Source organism: Eleginops maclovinus, chromosome 13, assembly GCF_036324505.1.
Source record: "Eleginops maclovinus isolate JMC-PN-2008 ecotype Puerto Natales chromosome 13, JC_Emac_rtc_rv5, whole genome shotgun sequence".
Taxonomy (NCBI): domain Eukaryota; kingdom Metazoa; phylum Chordata; class Actinopteri; order Perciformes; family Eleginopidae; genus Eleginops; species Eleginops maclovinus.
In genome coordinates, this window is record NC_086361.1 from 4,940,639 (window position 1) to 4,962,229 (window position 21,591).

Below are 21,591 nucleotides of genomic sequence, written 5' to 3' on the forward strand. Positions count from 1 at the left end.
GCCACAGGCAACCACAGCCAACATGAGTTCCCCTGTATGTTCGGACCATATCATCCCGTGCTTCTCGGACTGATCGACATTGCTTGTCTTCTCATTGGACAGCCAGTGATCGTCCAACTGCTGTGGGTCACCTTCACATCCAGGAAGAGTACTGAGATCCTGAACTGTAATTTAGCTCTCTTCCACAACATGCAGCACCTGTTTACCATTTTGCATTTATGTGCCCTTTGTTTGCTGCCAAACAGGCATCAACTAGTCCTCCTGTTTTTGTTTGTGTATGTACTAATCGGAGGGCCAATGAGTTTGACTTGTATTTGCCTGGAGAGATATGTTGCTGTCATACACCCCACATCTTATCCTCTGCTCAAGAAATACAGGTACAGGGAGATTTGTGCTGCCACAGTGTGGTCTTTTTCTGTGCCTACTGCTCTGGCCAGAGTTTTGTCTTTTTTTGATGTCTTTTTCAAAGACGACGTTATAGAAAGTATTCCTAACTTGATAACGATGGTGATGATAACAATAATAATGTGGTGCAGCTTCCACACTGTGAAGGTGCTGAGTAAGTCTGGTCCGGGGAGAGAGGAGCTGCATCCGGCCAAGAAGAGAGCCTTTAAAACCATCTGTGCTACTTCCTCCATCGCCCTGTTTTTTTACATTGCAGTTTCTTTAATGCAATGGGCTTGGAAGTCTTATGAGACAACTCGTAGATGTATAATTGTACCTTTAAGTCTAGTGTTGCTGTCTGCTGCGAGTGTTGTGCATCCAGTCTCTTATCTCCACACTCAAGGGAAGCTGTTTCCCTTCTTTAAGTGTGAACAGAAAGCCTCTTGACCTTAAATTCCTCTTGACCTAAGACAGGCTGATAAACCTGCAAACCAAACTCATCTGTATTCTAAAAAAAAAAAAAATACCATTTGATTGAAAACATTTTGACATACATTTTTTAAAGAACACAAATAGGTCTTTTTATTTTTCTCATACTGCCTGTGCTGAAGCACCTCTTTTCACCCTCTGTCTGAAACCAGAGCTCAGTCTGTGCTGATTGGTTAGCTGGCAGTCTCTGCCCCCTTATCCTATCACATACAATGTGTTGGAGCGCTAGCCAATAGAAGTGCTAGAGATTAATAGTGATGTCACTACGTTTCAGGTGTGCCCCCAGGAAGAGAGCCAAAGCTAATTTGCCTAACGGGTTACTAGTCTGTAAGGTCGTGTGGGCCTTTTCCCATTGAATTACATTTTGAAAGAGACCTCTGTTAGTCGATATATATTTTGTACACCTAAATAAACCATCCGGTATGAACACCATTATAGCCCTTATTTTAAAGGATCAGGGTCTCAATGTTGTAAAATGATGAGCGGAGAGTGGGAGATCAGAGGCGGTGCTCAGAGAAAAATTATGTACACATTAGATACCCTATTTGAAATCTGCAGTCACACCATTTTGAGCTTCCTGCGCCACGGAACAACTCTTATAGGAATGAACGAGGCCCCGCCTCTGACACTATAACCAGTATATATATATAAGATAAGATAAGAATTACTTTATTAATCCCAAACTGGGACATCTTTGATCATATATTATATATGATGTATTCATGGTTGGGGGATAGTGTGTGGGAGAGAAAATCCTTAGCCTCTTGTTAATTTGAATATATTACATATGATTATCATTATGTCTGTCTCATACCTTTGTGCCATCTGACTATAAGAATATGTGTTTTCCTTATAATCCGCCCAAATATGTTCTATTTAGACGTTATTTAGCTTTATATAATAACTTTGTCTTTAGGGAGAAAAAAAAAGAATATGTTATGATACCTGATTTTCCAGTTTGTGTCAAGCCAAATATTTGAGTGATGTTGAAATGATATATTTATATTGTAATGTTGTCTCTTATGATAACAAAAAAATATGAGGAAAAAACAATACTGTGCATGCTTGAAAATGATCATTTATTTCAATACAGCCTTTTTATTATCGAAACAGATACATTCTAACAGATATTAATATTACTACATTTGTATACTTTGTATACACTAAGTTGAAAAGAGTTTTTGAGTGTCTTCATTACATCTGCAAACTTCTCTTGTCTACGGTAAAATATGTAAGGCATATAACTTATTTATGCTTGCTTTGTCGGCCACTGTACTTAAATGGGAAATTCAGATGTTTCAAAGTAAGTAAATCATGTTAATAAAAAGAAAGAAAAACATTCAAAGATTGCCTCCATTGAGTATCTTGGAAGGATGTTTCTTTACTGAATCCGCCTGCACTCTCTTCTCATGACGTCTTCACTTAGGGACATTTTGTGTTGCATGGGTCCCCTGATGAAAAGAAGTAGTACACGTTGACCACTGGAATCATGGTGACAGCCCCCAGCAGAGAGCCCAGCTGCACTACAGCCCCACACCACACCAGGGCGCTGTGGCCCTCGTCGCGCAGGATCACACCGATGATCACCTTCACATAGGACAGAGTGAGGACAAACAGGATCCAGGCCAACACCTGTGGAGGGAGAGCAGAGGTGAGATTGAAACCTAATAAGTACTCTTTGAATGCCTATGTGTTTTAGTTACATTCACACACACATATTAGGAAGTTAAAGGGGGGTAATTGTGTCCATGAAGCTTGACTCACAATAATGACACCTCCTGACGTTATGTTAACCAGCAGTGGGCATGGGCTCAGCACCGCCATGGCCATTATGTAAGCTCCAACTCCACTTCCGGTCACTGTGAGAACTCCCATTAAAAATAGGGATCTGAAACCACACGTTTGGAATGTTTTAAAATGTCACAGATCTAAACTAAAAATGGACACGCTAAAAAGGAAAAAAAAAAGTTTAAGTTTAGTTTTTTAGTTTTAAATAGGGTTTGCTGCCGAATGAGCGAAGGGCTGCAATTGTTAGTATCTAATTGATCAAGTGGCAAGTATTTTCATTTTTCGATCTATTGGTTGTACATTGGGCTCACAAGAACCTGTACAAAACTACTCATTGATTAAAAAACTGATATATATAAAGGCAGGTTAATCGATAATAAAAATAGAACAAGATAAAATGGTTGTTTTCAGAGACCTACGTGCACTTTTTTAATGAGCACATTCTCATCCAAACAAACTAATTCTTCTTTTGGGTTATGTACAAAAAGTCTGCTATCATTTATCTTACTTGATATATCTTCATACCAGATATCTGACTTTCTAAAGGAAATACAATGCTATGAAAATATTTCAGACTTGTTTCCTTCAAGGCATATACCTTTTGCAATGAAACCTAGAAGAATTTTATTAATTCTGTGCTGTGAAGTTATTAAATATATCTTATGCATATTATCATATCTATTTTTGTAAATAATATTAAAGTTGAAAATAGTTTGTCCACATTCAAACACATTTTTAAAAACGTATAGAATATAAACATAAAGTAGCTTCACACTTACCGTAACTTTCCAGATTGAGCAATATAAATGTAATGGAATTATTTTGTTTAATAAAAATAAAAAAAGAAGTATGAAAGAGCACACTGACCTTATAGGGAAGAACATGGCGATGAAGCAGGCAAGAGGGTTTGCCACAGCAGCCATAGTGGCTGAGAGATGGTAGGCGTTGTTCCCGTATGGCAGACATGAGTAGGATTGCACCGAGGGGAGCACCACGTTGGTTAGGGCGTTGACCCAGGCCAGGATCCCAAAGATATAAACCACCTGCGCCCAGCTGTAAGACCCTGTCCCGAAGCCGCTTCTGCACTTGGTGTTTGCAGGTCTGAATGAGTCCATCATGGGCTTCTCCTCCGCCCACTTCCTGTTCCTCTGAGATTTCTCCTTCCCCCTGTTGTTGAATCGACTGTCGGGTTGCTCCCTGGCCACAGATGGGTGGTAGTTTAGCAGCAGGAACGCCACCAGGCACACGAGCATCATGGCACTGAGGAAGAAGAAAAACACCTCCGCAGAGAAGTTAGCTGGCTGGTACTCTGCACGAAGGTCAATGGTGGAGGAAGAGTTCAGCGTGTGGTTCAGAGACTGAGTGCTGTTTATGCAGTGGACCACTCCAACCCCCTGGATCAGTGCCACCAGAGCAGGCAGCAGGCCGCTCACCCCCTCCCCGATGTAGTACGTGGTCAGGTATTGAGTCTTGAGGCGCATCATGAAGGGCAGGAAGGTGACGGAGGAAGTGCAGTCAACAGTTGCGAGGAAGAACGTCAAGACCAGGAGGGCTACACTGCGAGGAACCCCCGCCACCATGACAGTCTCCTTCCAGAAGAAGCCCATCAGGAAGGTCGCCACGGTGCCCACGCCGATGATCAAATATATGACGGCTGCTTCGTTCAGGGCGCCGGGCCGGAAGCGGTGCATCAGGGTGACGAAGAGAGGCCCAATGTTGGCCATCTGGATGAGGATGGAGAGGTACGAGGGCAGGTACCAACCCTCCGGGATATGGGGGACGATCAGGGGCAGCTCCACCCACAGGCCGTTGATGGAGACCCAGGAACCCATGCCGAACAAACACGCCAACAGGTGTGTGAGGAGGGACATGTTGGAGGTGTGTTTCTGGAAGAAGAAGGAAAGGAAGGAAACGCAGCATTTCACTTTACTTTCACCCCAGACGTGTTATCACCTTATCGCCATCATTTGTGGTATTGCTGCGGAATCAACATAGTCTTTCTCATCAATAATGACCCTCTAAAAGTGTGTGTGGTGTCTGTACCTGCTCTGCCTGGGATTTCTCTTTTCCTTTTGCAAGATTACCCAATGGATTTTTAAGATAGTTGAAAGAGAGTAACTGTATGTAACTTCTCTTGTAATGTCATCATTATTTATTCCTTTATTGGTACCTTTTAAGTTCAATTTCTTAAAAAAACAAACATTGGAAATCGTTCATTTTAATTCTGTTCAATTTCCAAAAGCAATTTATAATACTGTTTACTATAGAAGGCAATATGTAGTACACTTTAAACATATCTTTATTTATACCAATATTCAACAAAGTTATTGCATATTTTAAATGTTGTCATGTTCAGCTTTAAGAACGCCTGTGTCTTTGCACAAACCCCATAGCTGCTAGCATGGCTGTTCACAAACACCAGACATTTTAGCTCAAGCTGAACATTTACATTCAGACAGTCTTTTAAACATTTCTGCTCTCTGTAAGGGGGCGGTTATCTCAAAAACATAACAAATATTGTTAATTAATCCATGCATGCATCTTGTTTTGCTGTTCTCACTATGAGTACACACATAGCCAATTGTAGTACAGCTCAGGGTATTAGTTTGTAGACCTCTAATTTGCTAAAAATGCTGAAAAAAAGACAGACTCTGAAATCAGCAGTTCGGAAAACAGTTTTCTCCTGAAGCATTGTTTTTGTCTCTCTCCATGCAGACTAATCACAAGGCCTGTGGAATGTTAGGAGCAACTTGCGCTTAGAGATGTCCCGCCCCTAAGCCTATCACAAACAATGGGTTGGCGCGCTAGCCAATAAAAGCTCAAAGTTACGTAATGATGTCACTATGTCGCAAACTGGACAATGGAGGCAGGTTTCAGGCAGGGGGGGGTGAGTGAGTGGGAGAGAAATGTAGGGATTTTAGCCATTTGCACCATTTACATGCACCAAAACCTATATAACACACTACAGGAAAGGGAACACCCCCAAAGCATAACAGGGCCTCTTAATTGTGCATGCATTGTCAGTTTATTTGTTAAGCCACTCTTTCAAGGACAAAACTGATTTCCCCCTTTAAACTGTACCGGTTCACACACTTTGTTCAGGCAAACTTCTTAGAAAATATTTAGAAAATGAATGTACATGTAAAGAATCAAAATGTTAACTTGTAATTATATTGTTTTAAAAAGTATGTTTTTTGGGCATCCAACAAATATGTATGTACAGTATTTCTGATTAATGCAAAAGTTGTTCACGCTTCTTTTACTACTGATGGTCAAACATTAAATACTTTGTCTGGGTTTGCTGTAAACCAGCAAAGAATGACAAGGACTTGAAATGATTAAAACAACAAGGCAAAGGTAAACTCAGCATCACAGATTAATCTGTTACCATGAGAAACACTGCTGCCAACACTCGTTAAAGTGCAGAATGTGGATCACTCCTGTAGTTGATTAATGTGGGCTGTGCTGTCTTTCCTGGACGGCTAGCTTTTATGTTGTGCAGATTCTCTGTTGCCACATGAGCTTCACAGTGGTGTAAAGTAACTAGGTACCTTTACTCAAGCACTCAGTTTAGATACTTGTATTTTAGGTTTTGTGACTTTGTACTTCTACTCCACTATAATGCAGAGGTCAATTGTGTACTTTTAATCCACTACATTTATTTCATAACTTTAGTTACTTTGCAGATTTGGATTAATGATGTGAAGTATAATTAACACTTAAATCAGACTTTAGTGAGTACATCTACCCTGCAGTATACAGAGTCATTTAAAGCACTTTAATGCATCAATAATTATAATCAAAACACATCATATAATTCTGAAATGGGCCAATCTGCATAATAAAGTCATTTTACTTTCGGTACTTTAACTTTAGTTTAATGACAACACCTTTGTACTTTTACTTGAGTAACATTTGCAATGAAGAACTTTTAGTTGTAACAGAGAACTCATACTTTTTACTGAAGTACTAGATAAGAGTACGTTTTCCATCTCTAAAGGTTTTACATGCAAAGTGCCAGATTTCATGCAAGTTATGTTAAGTTGTTTTCATTTTTGCAGGGTGTGTGTTAAACATGATTGAAACACTAAGCATACAGCCAAAAACATGACCACCTACTATACTGGTAACTATTATATCACCTATGAAAACATCTGACTCATGCATTGTTTATTGTGAAAGAAAGTACATGCAGTGAGGTCTTTGATCAACAATAATCGGTCCTCAAAGCTAAAATAATAAGAATGTTCTGTTTGATCTGGAGCCATAAACATGATTTTTAGCTGCTTACATAAAAATATGAAGCTTATAATATCATCATATCACAGAAATGCTGATAAACATCCCTGTACATAGATAAGCTGTTGCACAAACACCGATACAGTATTATTAAATGAAATATTGGTATGCACCCCCGCAGATACTCACATGCTGTTTGGTGGAGAGACTGGAAGTTTTCTGCAGAGAGGAGGAAGCCAAAGTCCTGTGCTCAGTGTGTGTGTGTGTGTGTGTGTGTGTGTGTGTGTGTGTGTGTGTGTGTGTGTGTGTGTGTGTGTGTGTGTGTGTGTGTGTGTGTGTGTGTGTGTGTGTGTGTGTGTGTGTGTGTGTGTGTGTGTGTGTGTGTGTGTGTGTGTGTGTGTGTGTGTGTGTGTGTGTGTGTGTGTGTGTGTGTGTGTGTGTGTGTGTGTGTGTGTGTGTGTGTGCCGAGGAATTAAACTCTCCTTGGGGTCAGTGGGTGTGGCAGCATTTAGCCAACCATGACACATGTTTAGTTAACCCATCACTGTCTCAAAAGTAAAGTACCGTCACCGACAGTCACTTTTAGGATCATCAAAAGACATCACATGTTCTGATCCCCACTCCCCACCCCTCACCTTGAGGCAGTTGGCATATGTGTGCCATGATTCAAGAATATACAGATTCCTGAGGGGATCATGGGAGCAGAGGTGGAAATTAGTGTTTAGACTGACCGGTTACACAACTACATGTTTGATCAGTTGATTCAGTTTAGATTTAATAAAAGGGTTTATACAACCTTATGTAATCTTTTCCATTGTTTCTATTTACCAAGAGTATACCTGTGTTAATTCAATTGATTATCTGAGGAATAAAAAGATATAAGAATAATACAAATATTACAATAACAATAATGCAATAATTGTTTTTATGTAGCACTTCTTTTTTACAACAGTGCTCTTAAAAATGTGCTTCAGAAAATGATAAAATAACAAGTAAAAGACATTTTTAATAAACTACAGCAACAATAAGATAAAACAGAAACTAAAAAGAAAAGTAAAAAGAATAGATTAACAATTTGTGAATTGTTAATCTATTCTTAGACAAAAACCTGTATATTGCTTGTTTGGGAGGAAACACAGGGTCTCTAGCCTTTGCAAACCATTTTATGTTCAAAAACCTGTAACAAGTTAAGCAGAACTTTCCTTTAATATCAAATGTTTTGTTTTGTTTCGTCAACCAGCAATGTACCTAATATACTTTGTTTTCATATTTGTAGTAAAAAATGTGCACTCCCCTCCATCATCATGAAGTGCTTTGAGCGGTTAGTCAAAACGTTTATCACCTCCTCCCTCCCTGACTCACTGGACCCCCTGCAGTTTGCCTACAGGGCAAACAGGTCCACGGGTGATGCCATCTCCCTCACCCTCCACACTGCCCTCTCCCACCTGGATCGGAGGAACACTTATGTGAGAATGCTGTTCATTGACTACAGTTCAGCATTCAACACCATTCTGCCCTCCAAGCTCATCATTAAGCTCAGGGACCTCGGGCTCAACAGCGCCCTCTGTGACTGGATCCTGAGCTTCCTGACGGGCAGATCCCAGGCAGTGCGGATGGGGAACATCACATCCTCCACCTTGACCCTCAACACCGGAGCCCCTCAGGGTTGTGTGCTCAGCCCTCTCCTCTACTCCCTGTTCCCGCACGACTGCGTGGCCACACACAGCTCCAACACCATCATCAAGTTTGCTGACGACACGACCGTCATCGGCCTGATCAGACGGCGACGAGACGGCGTACAGAGAGGAGGTCAGAGCCCTGACATCTTGGTGCCAGGACAACAACCTCCATCTCAACATCAGCAAAACAAAGGAGCTGGTTGTGGACTACAGGAAGAGGCAGAGAGAGGCACCCACACCCACCACCATCGACGGGACTCCTGTGGAGAGAGTCAGCAGCTTCAGGTTCCTCGGGGTAAACATCAGTGAGGACCTGACATGGACACATCACACCAGGGTCATATCCAAGACGGCTCGACAGCGGCTCTTCTTCCTCCGCAGGCTGCAGAGGTTCAACATTGACTCCAGGATACTCTGCAACTTCTACAGGTGCACCATCGAGAGTATCCTGACTGGCTGCATCACCGCCTGGTATGGCAGTTGCACCGCCCTCAACCGTAAGACTCTACAGAGGGTGGTGAAAACTGCTCAGCACATCACCAGGACGGAGCTGCCATCCATGGAGGACCTCTACACCCAGCGGTGTAGGAAGAAGGCCGGTAGGATATTAAAGGACCCCCATCACCCCAGCAACAATCTGTTCTGTCTGCTGCCGTCTGGCAGACGGTACCGCAGCATCCGGACCAAGACCACCAGACTCAGAGACAGTTTTATACCACAGGCTATAAGACTACTGAACTCCTGAGCTGTGTGAATGTCTACTCACATCTGTTTATAGTACACACATATATTTATTATACACCTCTGCCATAAATATCTGTTTATACGTAATATATGCATCTGTCTATACCTCCTCATACAACAGTGTAAAGTATTTAAATACTTTCAATGTATTCTACATATGTATATATTTTACATCTTTACATCCTTATTGTTGTTATTGTATATACTTTCTTGTCTAATTTTTGCACTATTGTATTTATCTTATTTGCACCATGTATGTTGAGTTGTTGGAGGAGCATGGGATATAAGATCTTCATTGCCAACATATACGCTGTATCTGCTGTGCATATGACAAATACAACCTTTGAACTACATATGTATTCTATAATTGTGTAAATGGAAACTAGTCCAATATTCTTCATCAGATCTGCAATTTTCTTTATAGATGATTTTTAATGAATTTGAAAGCTTGATAATACTGCAGCTTTACCACCAAAAAACATTTTCAACAAATATTTGTTTACAAGTTGTTCCACAACCTTCAAAATAAACACATCAGCCATTTCAATATCAACTCAAATAAGAAAATCAACCAAAGAAAATCACCAGACATGAAGAAAAAACCTTAAACATAATTTAACTTCCAACACATTTAAAGAGGGCACACACATGGCACCATTTCAAAAAAAATGTATACCCCTTTTTACCCCCCCCCCTTTTTGTTCTAGGCTCTTATCTTTTTATGTTAGATGTTCTTGTTTATATTTGCACTGTGGGACTGCCAGACACGGTATTTCAATTGTCTGTATGTATAACACAGGTGGAAACTTTGACAATAAAGTGGACTTTGACTATTAAACAGATAATTGATAGATTAGAAATGTGGGATTGCAACCATTAAGTTAAGGCAACATGAACAAATGTTCTGTAAACGTCTGTAGAGTTTGATTCAGTTATTAAATGAGATTTACTGTAGCAGCATAGTTGAAACAATTACCCTACAAGGAATTTATGCGTATCAAGGATATCAATAATTAATTCAGTGACTGCCATGACAATGTAACAGTTGACTGAAACTGCATTTCTTTACTCCCCATCAAAGCCAGCTATCGTTCCCTAGCACCACATCGATGTACATTTGGAATCAATGAAAATCTAAATTACTAGTAAATAAACTAGTATACCAACACATTATACCAACACATTATACCAACATATAGAGCATTATGAAACATTGTCAAGTGTAAAGGATCGTTTTCATTGTGAGTACTTCTTTTGAAAAGTTTAACATCTTTCAGGCAGAAAAATGTTTGGCATTGATAAAATAGTTTATGTAACTGCTTAAGTTTATATCAGACAAAAGGGCATTATGTGCTTTAACGGAATCAAAAGGAAAGAGGTAGGCAACATTTTGAAAAAACTCATGTCATTAAAAAAAGATTCAATTAAAACACTTCTTGTATGGAAGCGACCAACAGTTTAAATATTTCTTATGAATCATACTTAGGAGCAGCACATGTAAATGAATAAGTCAATGATTGTGTCCCTGAGTAAAGAGCTTTTCACATGGACTCTTGTGTTGGGAGAAAATCCATCAGCTGCTGTGTTTGCAACAGTAAACAACTACAGGGATTCAAAATACCACACAAAGCACTAGTGGTATAACGGCATCATATGCTTTTTACTTCCCTCTGGCCAAAGTGCAGCATACAAAGCTTCCATTATCTGGGAATGTTGTCTCAGGCTCAGATGCCTCTGCATCAGGAGAGGAGTCTTCATCACTTCATACGATTCCTCACTCCGGAGCCGTTAAACAGTGTTAAAATAGTCATTCTTTTACGTATAAATGGGAATTGAGCCTTTATAAATTCTTACATTTCTCACTCCTGCAACGTGCAGTTATTCACGCAATCTTGGGCCTGTTCAAACACTTGGTAGATGTTGATGAGAGGGAACATGGTGAGGGCTCCGATCAGTGAGCCGGCCTGGATGGAGATTCCACACCACAGCAGGGCAGAGTGACCCGCCTCGTGAAGCATAGTCCCGATCACCACCTTCACATAGGAGAAGAGGCCGGTGAAAATAATCCAGGAGATGACCTGTAGGGGGCACAAGCAAGCAGCTGAAATCAGTGGAGGACAGGAACAGGCAGGTAAAACACAAGAGGCTCTAGATCAGATCAGATAATATGAACTGGAATCACTTTCAGCTCAAACCTGATGGCTGAAAGAACATGTGATACCTCGGTGTACGTGCAGGCGTTTAACACAATCCAAATTATAAAAACAAATTCACCCATTTGACAACACATGCCAAGCAAAAAGCATTTAAGCATACCATTTCCACAAGGGAACTAAAACAGGGATGACCTTGCTCATGACTTGGAAGAATGTCTTCCCACCAAAAAAACTTTATTTTCCAACAAACAAAACTAACAGATAAAACACACAGTAATCAGAGTTATCATTCAGTGTTCCCTGGAAACAGTGTCTGTGGTTCATTTAGGTATTAATATTGCAGTCAAATTGGGACATACAGAAGTACTTTATTTAGAATAACCCAAACCAAAACTTTGGCAGTCCGAAAATGTGTTAATTTCCAACTGCTAAATTACAAACTGAGGAACAAAAAGGGTTTTGGTATGTGTGAGTGTTTAATAATGACTTTCCTTCAGACTGAAATGTGTTCTTTGGATCAGATAGTTCTTAATTCAAATCAATTTCTTGCCACCAGACTATTTTATTTAGGCAAAGTTCAACAGCGCTGCTTGACTTAATTTAAAAAGGGCCCTGTTATGTTCATTTTAAGGTTTGTGTCTTGTGCCTCTGTTTGGACATGTCTCCATTCTTTAAAGTTCAGAAAGCTCTTTATGTTTCTCATACTGCCTGTGCTGCAGCACCTCTCTTCACCCTCTGTCTGAAACCAGAGCCCAATCTGCTCTGATTGGTTAGCTGGCCAGCTCTGTCATGATGGGTCAACTGCTTAGAGATGTCCCGCCCCTTAGCCTATAGTATCAAGTAGAATGTGTTTGTGCCCTAGCCAATGGGGAGTGTGTGGGAGAGAAACTCCCTCTTAAGGGAACTTTTGGATTCGAGCCTTTGTAGACCACTTACATGCACAAAAACCTATAGAACACACTACAGGAAAGGGGAAACCTGGAAGAACATAAGTAACCCATTTAAGAAATTGAAATTTGGTATTGGGACTAAATGCTATGTATGCAATGGAAACATTTTAAACCACATATTTATTTATCCCCACTCACCACTAAAGCTACTGCTGCAGGGTTTCCCAGGAGAGGAGGACAGGGGCTGATTGCTGCCAATGCCATGAGATACGAAGCAAATGCAATCCCCGCTACAGACAGGATGCTGAGACCAGTGGAGGACCTGGAAGACACAAATGGGAGTAATCAAAACACTGTACCTGAATATTTTTTAAAAATCCGTCAGGAATAGGTGTGTTTTTTCACCTTAGAACAACAAACATCGCTACAAAGCAGGCCACGGGGTTGGCTATGTTGCCGAGGACGACGGACAGGTGAAAGGTCATGGTCCCGTAAGGCAAACAGGTGAAGCTCTGCACAGACGGCAGTACGCCGTTGGTGAGGGCGTTTGAGATGGCGAGCAGAAACAGCAGGAAGACGTTCCTGTTGGTCCAAAATGTCTGTGACGCTTCCTCAATCTGAACCAGGTCCTCAGACACCGGGGTCCCTCCGTTGTGTAGCAGATCTGTTTCTATTCCGTTTTTCACCGGTGCTGGATTCTCGGACTCCTGTGAGGGTGCATCTTCCTGTGACCTTATCTGTCTTCGCATTAAAGCCTGGAAACTCAGAGCTGAGATTGCCAGCATGACAAACAAGGACCAGAAGAAGTTCTGTGCAGGAAAGTTCTCTTTTAAATATTCGGGATGCACCGTGCCATTCACGATTTTACACTCCAGCTTGCCAACGCCTTGCCCTAAGGCCACAACGCAAGGGACCAAGGCGCTGAGGCCCTGACCGATGAAGAACGTACGAATATACTGTTGAGGGTAACTAAACATGAAAGGCAGGAAGGTGACGTTGGATGTGCAGCAAACAAAAGACAGCAGAAAGGTGAAGAGCAGGAAAGGCAGAGACCTTTCCTCTCCAGCTATTGTGACGGTGTGTGACCAGAAGATGGCCAGAAGAATGGAGGACACCACAGCCAGCGCCTGGATGCAGTGGATGACGATGCGTTCATTTAAACGTCCCGGAGCACAGTGGTGAGTGATGGTGACTGCTACTGGACCTATGTTCCCAAATGCTATCAGCACTGAGATGTAGGCAGGAAGATTCCAGCCTGAAAGCAGATACAATTATCAGTTAGGGTAATTAGGAATAGGTAAAAAAATAATGTATCACATATTTTTGTATGTTACAATACATTTACATTGATATAAAAACAAAAACTTGAACTTCTCTTTTCGATGAAAAAGTACTTATTTTAAATCACTCATGCAGCTGTTTTGTAGGCTTCTACTTCCTATATTACATTGCTACTAAATATAAATTCAGATATCCAGTAGTAACCATATGAACACATTAATATGTAGCTTGCAGACACATAAAATCAGAGGTGAGGAAGTATTGCGATATGTTACAAGTAAAAGTTTGTATGATGTATGATCTCATATAAAAGGTATAAAATTCGTAACAGCAAAATGAATTCAATTAATTTAAGTAGTGGTGCACGATATATCGATATGGTCACTTTTTTTACACATCGGTAATGTTCCGATGTCAATATAGGGCCGATGTGAACAGGCCGATAACCATTCCTGTGTATTTGACGTGTGTGTCGGCTTTGATGTGAGTGTGGGGGCGGGGGCGGGGATGTTTGTTTTTACACGAGCGCATAAATTTACACGTCACATAATGTGCCAAAGTATGTGCTGGAGGCGACAAAAAAAGTCAGTTGGACTTTGCCTTTGGTGAGGGAGCAACTACCCAGTGTCAGGGGGGTATGCAGCAACAATTTTGCCGCCCCCCCACCCAAAAAAACAAAACAATAATAAATAAATAAGTCTGCCGGACATCATCATGTATGGGCTTTAAATTATAAGGGTTTATTTTAAAGTGTATCAGCCACTATAGGCCTACCATAATTAAATAATAAACTGTTACAAACATTGTCATTATAACCAATGCAACAGAATGCCTTAACGTGCAAAAGGAAGCCCACACACAAAGATCCTTTAGAACCCTCTCTGTTAACAATAATGTAGTTTATGTAACAATGTTGCTACCAGAGATTCTAGAGCGCTCTTTAGTTGCTACTAAATTGCAACATGGCGTGCCTTTGCAATTGCTCATTCATCTAGTATTGCATCAAATGAAATAGTTCGTGCCACACTGTTTTCAATTGAAATGACTGCTAATTGGGTTAAGCGATCATTACTCATGTTGAAACGAAGGTATGTCTTAATCAGCTTTAGCTTGCTGAACGATCTCTCAGCAGAGGCAACTGTTATAGGCAGTCAGGAAAACTCTCAGGGCTACTGTTAGATTTGGAAAAACCAAATCAAGGTTCTCCTGTAGGGGGAAATTTAATTTATCTAGAGCCTTTTCATGACCCCTAAGTAGACGGCTCGCTGGGTAAATTTCCTGAATGACATCCCTTGAAACATCATTGGTAGCCAGGGCATATCTTGTCACTGATTCCTCCAATTCAGCTTTTGTCATGTGTTCCATTTTAAAGGTGACCTTAAACTTTTCGGACACAAGCTGAAGATTGCAAAATCTGTCAGACAACTCCTGAATTACTGTGTCAACAATTACATTGAAATCCATGCACCTAAAATGGGTCTCAGGTTCCTGTTCATAACGGCCAGTGCTGGAATCATCTCCATGAAATCTCTTTCGCTTTCTGCAACGTCTCTCTCTAAAGTCAGGTGAAGCATCCATCTCAATGGCTATTCTGCATGTAATGTCAAGGGATTTCTGAAACCCCTCCTCTCTATACTTAAGGAAGAATTCCTTAAGAGAATCGATCATCCTTATGGCAGTGTCCATTGAAATGTTCACTGCTTGCATTGCCTTGCTAACAAACGTGATCTCTGACAATAGATCATACCAAATCAAGAGGCACATAACAAACTCCATGGTTACGATCTCGCCAGAGAGCAACTTTGCCTGAGACTGTTTTGCCGTCTTTATCCACCTCCTCGAGCTTTTCCAAATCATCAAGAATCCCCCCTAACTGGAAACGCACAACTTTGACGGAGTCTATTTTCGCCTCCCACCTGGTTTCACTGAGAGGCTTTAGAGTAATGTCCACAAACTCTTTGAGAATATCCCACCTCTTTACTGACGCTGAAAAAATGGTGTACAGTCTCTGGAGAGTGCCAAAAAGGTAAGACACAGCATCACATAAGAGAAGGTTGAGACTGTGGCTACAGCAGGGGATAAATAGTGCCTCTGGACACTTCTGCTGCACCAAGGCTTGTACACCTTTGTGTATACCCCTCATATTTGAGCCATTGTCATTGCTCTGCCCCCTACAATTCTCCAACTCCAACCCCAGGCTATCCAGCACCCCAGTCAGTGTTTCTGTGAGGCCTTTACAAGTTGTGTCCCTCACGACTGAGGCAAACAAAAGACTCATTGATGGTGCCATTCTTTTTGTCGTCTGTATGAACATACCGGAGTATTACTTATTACCGGATTAGAGGCCTGCTCCTGCTTTGAATTGAACCCCAATTTAATGCTACATTCCCCGTGTTAGCAAATGAAGTATATCTTGTAGCGATGTTTGTGAAGATGATGAAGAAGTCTCCGGAGACACCAGCTTGTATATAATAAGGTTTATTACAACAGCATAGTATCATACACCAACACGGGCGATGCGGGGTTCCCAGAGCCAATTGTGGAAGTCCCCCCGAAATCTCTTTGTGCATGCAATTTATAGGAGAAATGTGGGTGTGTGACCAAATGCGATGTTCTATAAGAATGTGTACCCAAATAAGGTGAGCTATACGTTCGTACACCATGTCTTGCGCGTACCCAAATACGGTGAAATATACGTTTGTCTTTTTCTTACTCATCCCTGGAGGTCTTCTGACATATTCCAGAGGTTTGTTATACAACACCCTGTTGTAGCACATCACTCTCTGCACTCTCTATGAACTCAAAGAGTAACTAACTGTATATGAACCGATTTAATACACCACACAAACACTAGCTACTCTGTTTAAATTAATATTTACAAGTCTCCAAGTAAAAGGGAACAAATCTGCATGATTCCATGGTAAACCAGAGTCATTGCATTAGTTATATTTTCCAGATTCTTGTCATTTACTGTACATGCTACCTCAAAATTTCCAGTTTACAACTCAGTAACTTCGGCTTTGCATATTCTAAGGTAGCCATAAAGCCACCCACCTTTGGCTGCTACATGCCCAGTGTTAGCATGCAATAGCCAGTCTGTTAACATGAATATTTGCAAGCCTCCAAGCAAAGACGTCACACTTTAAATCCTCCTACCTGTTGCCTTTCACCATCCACTTATTTAACTGTTGTCGCATCCCTTGACATGCCATCTCCTTTTCCCTCTTTCTTTTCCTATTTTCAGCCTCCGACAGCTTTTTTGCTTTATCCATCTTTCCCCATGGACGTCAACTCACTACTAGTGCCTGCTCGCTCAGCGCTCGCGGCGCCCCTGCTCCCTCTTCTATGTCAAAATTCTATGATGGAATCTTATGAGATAGGGCGCCCTTCTCTAGCATGTTAGTCCTCTAAAATGTTATATAACCTTAAGGAAATGCAGAAACTATTTAAAAACGCACAACAGCAGAAACATAAAGAAAATACCAATTTTATTTTATTATCTTTTTTTTTTACCATCGCTTTGGCCCCCCCCCCTGGTGTGGCGCCCCTATGCCATCGCATTTAGTGCATACCCACTTTTTGCGCCACTGCCTTTGGTGAGGGAGCAGCGATGTCATCTGTTTGGTCGTTCTTCAAAGTGAATGAAGAGGATCCTCGCTATGCTGTATGCAATGATTGCGAGGGCCGGGTGATGCGAGGGGGAGTTCGTGTCAAATCGTTCAATACAACCAATTTGATCACCCACTTAAAAAACAAGCATCCCGAAGCTTACAAAGAATATGAGAAACTAGCTAATGCTAACAAGCAGCGGAAGAAAGCTACGGTAGCTGCACCAGTCGGTAACCCCATAGAACAAGCGCTGGAAAAGACCAAGAAATTCCACAAGAACCACCCGAAGCAAAAGGCATTGACCATGTATCTTGTTTACAATGTTTGGTGCGTATGCAAAACCGGGGCAGAAAGACCGTTTGGTCTTAATACATTCTGTGCTGAGAGAGTGGGTCTCCACTCTCGTTATAATATTTATTTTACACTTACATTTAGAAAATAAATAATGACTATCCAGCGGCATTGTACCTGCAAGTTAAAGAATCAGTATCAGGGGTTTTATAAGCTGTCAAGCTGAAATAATGATGATACACATATATTTAGAGCTGGCTACCTCTAAAGCTAACAGACTGCCATCAAAAGCAATTAGTAGCCTAATAGCCCTGCCATGTACATTTTTGACAGTCTACCTGTTTTGTTGATGGTGGATAACTTGTGGATAATTTGCTTTTACCACCATAACCAGAAAAGTTGAGTATGATAACCAACAATCTCGTGAGTATAAAGTTTAGGTGTGTTATTACCTTGTTTCAACGTTATAATTGTGTACGAATGCTTACGTTAGCTAGCTAGCAAGCAGACGATGCTAATCTGTTTACCAGTTACGACTAGAGTAGACACGACCCAAACGATACAAACAACCCTTGTCTGTGTTTTTATATGCCACCTGAAAAACTGTTATGTATTGTAGTGGCTACTGAAGTAAATCCTCATTTATTTGTGTAGCTCTTGAGCTTTTCCTTTCATTATACAGCCCAGCAAAAAGTATTTCAGAGTCTCTATGCTTCTCTATGGGGTCTCAGATGCTTTCTGCCCCGAAACTCGTGCGCATCGTATCTTGACGTTGCCGAGAAACCCATGTATTATATCATGTGCCAGCTAGCTAACGTGTCTTTGATTAAACGTTTTTGTACTCTTTTATTCCAGGTATCGCCATAGCCAGTGCGTTTCACGCATCGAGACAGCGCACGCAATATGGTGAAGGCGATAGAGGAGTTTGGGCTTAAAAGCCTGGGCTGTATGGCTCATTTGGGGCAGTTAGCAGTGCACCATGCAGTACTAAGCCAGGGAAGCGTCATTGACTCTTTGGCTATAGCGAGAAAATGAGTCGGACATTTTAAAAGCTCCCCCCTTGGTACCTCTCGGCTGAGAGACGTCCAGAGAGACATGGGAATGAAGACCAAGATGCTACAACAGGACGTCCCGACGCGCTGGAATAGCACATTCCTGATGATGAGAACTCTCCTGGAACAGAAGCGCGCACTGGTTATGTACGAGGCTGACCACGGACTGCCTGTATTTCTCAACGCAAACCAGTGGAGTCTCCTTGACAAAATCACTACACTCCTGGCACCCTTTGAAGAGTTAATGAGAGAGATTAGTTCGCATACAGCTACGGCTGCTGAGGTGATCCCGTCTGTTGTGGCACTCAAGCGTTTTCTGAACAAGACAGCCGAAACCGACGGTGGGGTGAAAACAACCAAGTCTGCACTGCTTGAAGCCGTGACCAAGAGATTCGAAACCACTTTTTCCGAGCAACTCTACTACTTGGCAACAATCCTGGACCCCAGATACAAAGATCACTACTTTGACGCAGACCTCAAGCAAGTGGCAAAAAACAAGCTAGAGAAAGAAGTGGACAAGATGACAGCGTCAGCGACGACTAGCGACAGTGCCACAGATGGGCCTACACCAGACGCAGAAGACGCTGAGCCAAAAGAAAAGACAATGTGTACGCCAATTCAAGGGCATTCGTTCCTGGACATGTTCGATGAAATTCAGGATGAACAGGGAACAGGTCTAACGAGTGTGCAGGTAGGCTACTAAGTTACTATACTATTTGAATCAGATAATCTTTTAATAGTCTTTTATTCAAATTAAGCATTTCACATTTCTTTGTGTGATCAGATCAGTTATTGACAGTCAAATCTCATGAAAAACTGCGGTCCATAGTTATTATTGAACTTGTAGGATTGCTGGTGCACACCACGGCTAACATGGGTGCATCTCAATAGTTTGTCTTTTCTCCGTTATGAGATAGTGTAATGGGTGCGTCTCAATAGTCTGTCTTGTCTCAAATTCAGTGATAGGCCTGTAATGGGTCTACTGGGCTGACCAATGATGGGGTAGGTGCTCTCTCCAGTGGATAGATGGTGAAACAATCTTATCAATTGGCTACGACATTGAAATGACTAGGCCTACATATACTGGGACTTATACAGTTTTCTGAATTCAGAGTTTTGGCCTCACAAGAAAAAATGATAATTGAATGAACAGTTATTTTATTTCGTTTGGTGTCATGAATGCAGATGTTGAATAATAATTTCCTGATGATTTGCCAGAGATGTATATTTATACACTTGACTTGTCTATATTTCTTTTAGGTGCATGGTTACCTGAGTGACCCCACCATTCCCAGAAACGTGAGCCCGCTGCAGTACTGGCAAAGCCACATGACCCGCTTCCCTGCCCTCGCCCCAGTGGCACGCAAGTACCTGTCCGCTCCTTGCACTAGCGTGGATAGTGAACGTCTCTTCTCTGCTGCTTCAAATGTTGTCAGTGAAAAGAGAAATAGGATAAGTACAGAGAGAGCAGAAATGCTTCTGTTTGTTAAGCACAACATTCGTCTGCTTCCAAAGCCTGTGAAGGCCAAGGGTTAGGCCTAACCCTAAAGTACTGGGAAGTTACTGTACTTACAGTTCAGAAGACTGCAAAAGCCAGTGTCTGTTCAGTCCAGTTTATTCTGGCTCCATTTTCACATTTTATCTTATCAATGCTTATATATACCAATACTTTTGTCTTTGGCCATTTAAGGCCTACTACTGTACTTTAAAGTTTTGAACTGTTGCACAATGTTCACAGAATACAGTGACTTGGTCTCAAGTGAGTTAAATGTTTATTGAGAACACTCAGGGTTGGCTTATTCATAGTGTCAATTCAAGACACACTTGTATCCTTTATAAAAATGTATTTTCATGTAAAACATATTTTTATTTAACATGTTTTGGTCTTAAATTGTTTCAAAATATCAGTCATTTCTGAAAATAAATTACAAAAGTAAAGAAAAATGCGTTTTGGAAAATAGCTCTTTATTTGATTATCATAAAAAAGTGTTTTCTATACAGAGATATCGACATCGGTAAATATCGGTATCGGCCATAACAGCAATATTAATATCGGTTATCGGTATCGGACACAATGTTCACATCGGTGCATCACTACATTTAAGGCCACAAAATAAGCTCTGTGTATGATTGTTTTGTTATAAAAGTATGTTACCGTGTAGCTGGAATAAGGATACAGATTGACCATTATTCTGTTGATTACTATTTATTGATTGATACTGTTATACCCGTAACTATGCTGTATTTAACCGGTTACATTTCATTATTCGTTATACTGAATAGAGGAACCATCACACTAATACATTGGATGACTGAATAAAATACGTAGATAGCTGTGGTCGTTTGGTACACTTCCCACTGAAGCCAGAGATATTAAATAATAAAGCAATTATATGGCTACATCTATTAATAGAGGCTCAAATGTGATAGAACAAAGGTCAGGTAAGTTGCATCACTGACCTTCGGGCAGCACGTTGACTACCACCGGGAGCTCGACCCACAGACTGTTGACGGAAATCCAGGACCCCATGGCGAACAGAACCACCAGCCCGTGGGTCACCGGCTCACTGCTCCACCAGCTGCCGAACATGGTGCTGTGGACTCCGGACAAAAATAACAGTCAAAACGCTGGCACCACGTTTTACCTTGTTTATGCGGAACAACGAGACTGTTTGTTCTTCACAAACTGCTTTAAGAATGGCGGACACTTACGCAAAGTTCCCGCCCCTTCAGTTGCCTTTGTATGTGCCTCGTACATTCTAAATTGAGATTACCAAACGTTAAATTAGTCATTATGTAGAACAACCTATTTCAGAATAATGTAATGTTATTGTACTATTATTAAAGATGCATCACTTTGATAATCAGTATTATATACCGATGGGTATATTTGCCATTATTAACCTAAAGTTGTAAATTCACCTTAAGAGACTTAAGATATCCAGTCTATATAGTGGAGTAAAAAGTGCAAAATGTAAAAAGAAGTAGT

General features: G+C 41.1%; 2 protein-coding genes across 2 annotated transcripts; both read right to left on the reverse strand.

Moving 5' to 3' along the window:
• Positions 1–1,933: 1,933 nt before the first annotated feature.
• slc52a3-2a (solute carrier family 52 member 3-2a) lies at positions 1,934–7,188 on the reverse strand. The gene is made up of 4 exons (XM_063898496.1): positions 7,090–7,188; positions 3,529–4,547; positions 2,638–2,761; positions 1,934–2,505 (listed from the first exon to the last, which is right to left on the reverse strand). Exons 2-4 carry the CDS (start codon positions 4,530–4,532, stop codon positions 2,296–2,298), a joined length of 1,338 nt encoding a protein of 445 aa, XP_063754566.1. The 5' UTR covers positions 4,533–4,547; positions 7,090–7,188; the 3' UTR covers positions 1,934–2,295.
• Positions 7,189–9,735: 2,547 nt separating this feature from the next.
• Positions 9,736–21,331, reverse strand: slc52a2 (solute carrier family 52 member 2). The gene is made up of 4 exons (XM_063899952.1): positions 21,063–21,331; positions 12,775–13,624; positions 12,568–12,691; positions 9,736–11,401 (listed from the first exon to the last, which is right to left on the reverse strand). Exons 1-4 carry the CDS (start codon positions 21,190–21,192, stop codon positions 11,183–11,185), a joined length of 1,323 nt encoding a protein of 440 aa, XP_063756022.1. The 5' UTR covers positions 21,193–21,331; the 3' UTR covers positions 9,736–11,182.
• Positions 21,332–21,591: the final 260 nt, after the last annotated feature.

Excerpts from the sequence above, each read along its gene's own strand:
- slc52a3-2a (XM_063898496.1), bottom strand. The coding sequence starts at position 4,532 with ATGTCCCTCCTCACACACCTGTTGGCGTGTTTGTTCGGCATGGGTTCC. Across the intron at positions 2,762-3,528 it reads GCCATGTTCTTCCCTATAAG|ATCCCTATTTTTAATGGGAG; the intron begins GTCAGTGTGCTC and ends GTGTGGTTTCAG. Across the intron at positions 2,506-2,637 it reads CGTCAGGAGGTGTCATTATT|GTGTTGGCCTGGATCCTGTT; the intron begins GTGAGTCAAGCT and ends CTCCCTCCACAG.
- slc52a2 (XM_063899952.1), bottom strand. The coding sequence starts at position 21,192 with ATGTTCGGCAGCTGGTGGAGCAGTGAGCCGGTGACCCACGGGCTGGTG. Across the intron at positions 12,692-12,774 it reads GCGATGTTTGTTGTTCTAAG|GTCCTCCACTGGTCTCAGCA; the intron begins GTGAAAAAACAC and ends TGTGTCTTCCAG. Across the intron at positions 11,402-12,567 it reads CTGCAGCAGTAGCTTTAGTG|GTCATCTCCTGGATTATTTT; the intron begins GTGAGTGGGGAT and ends TGCCCCCTACAG.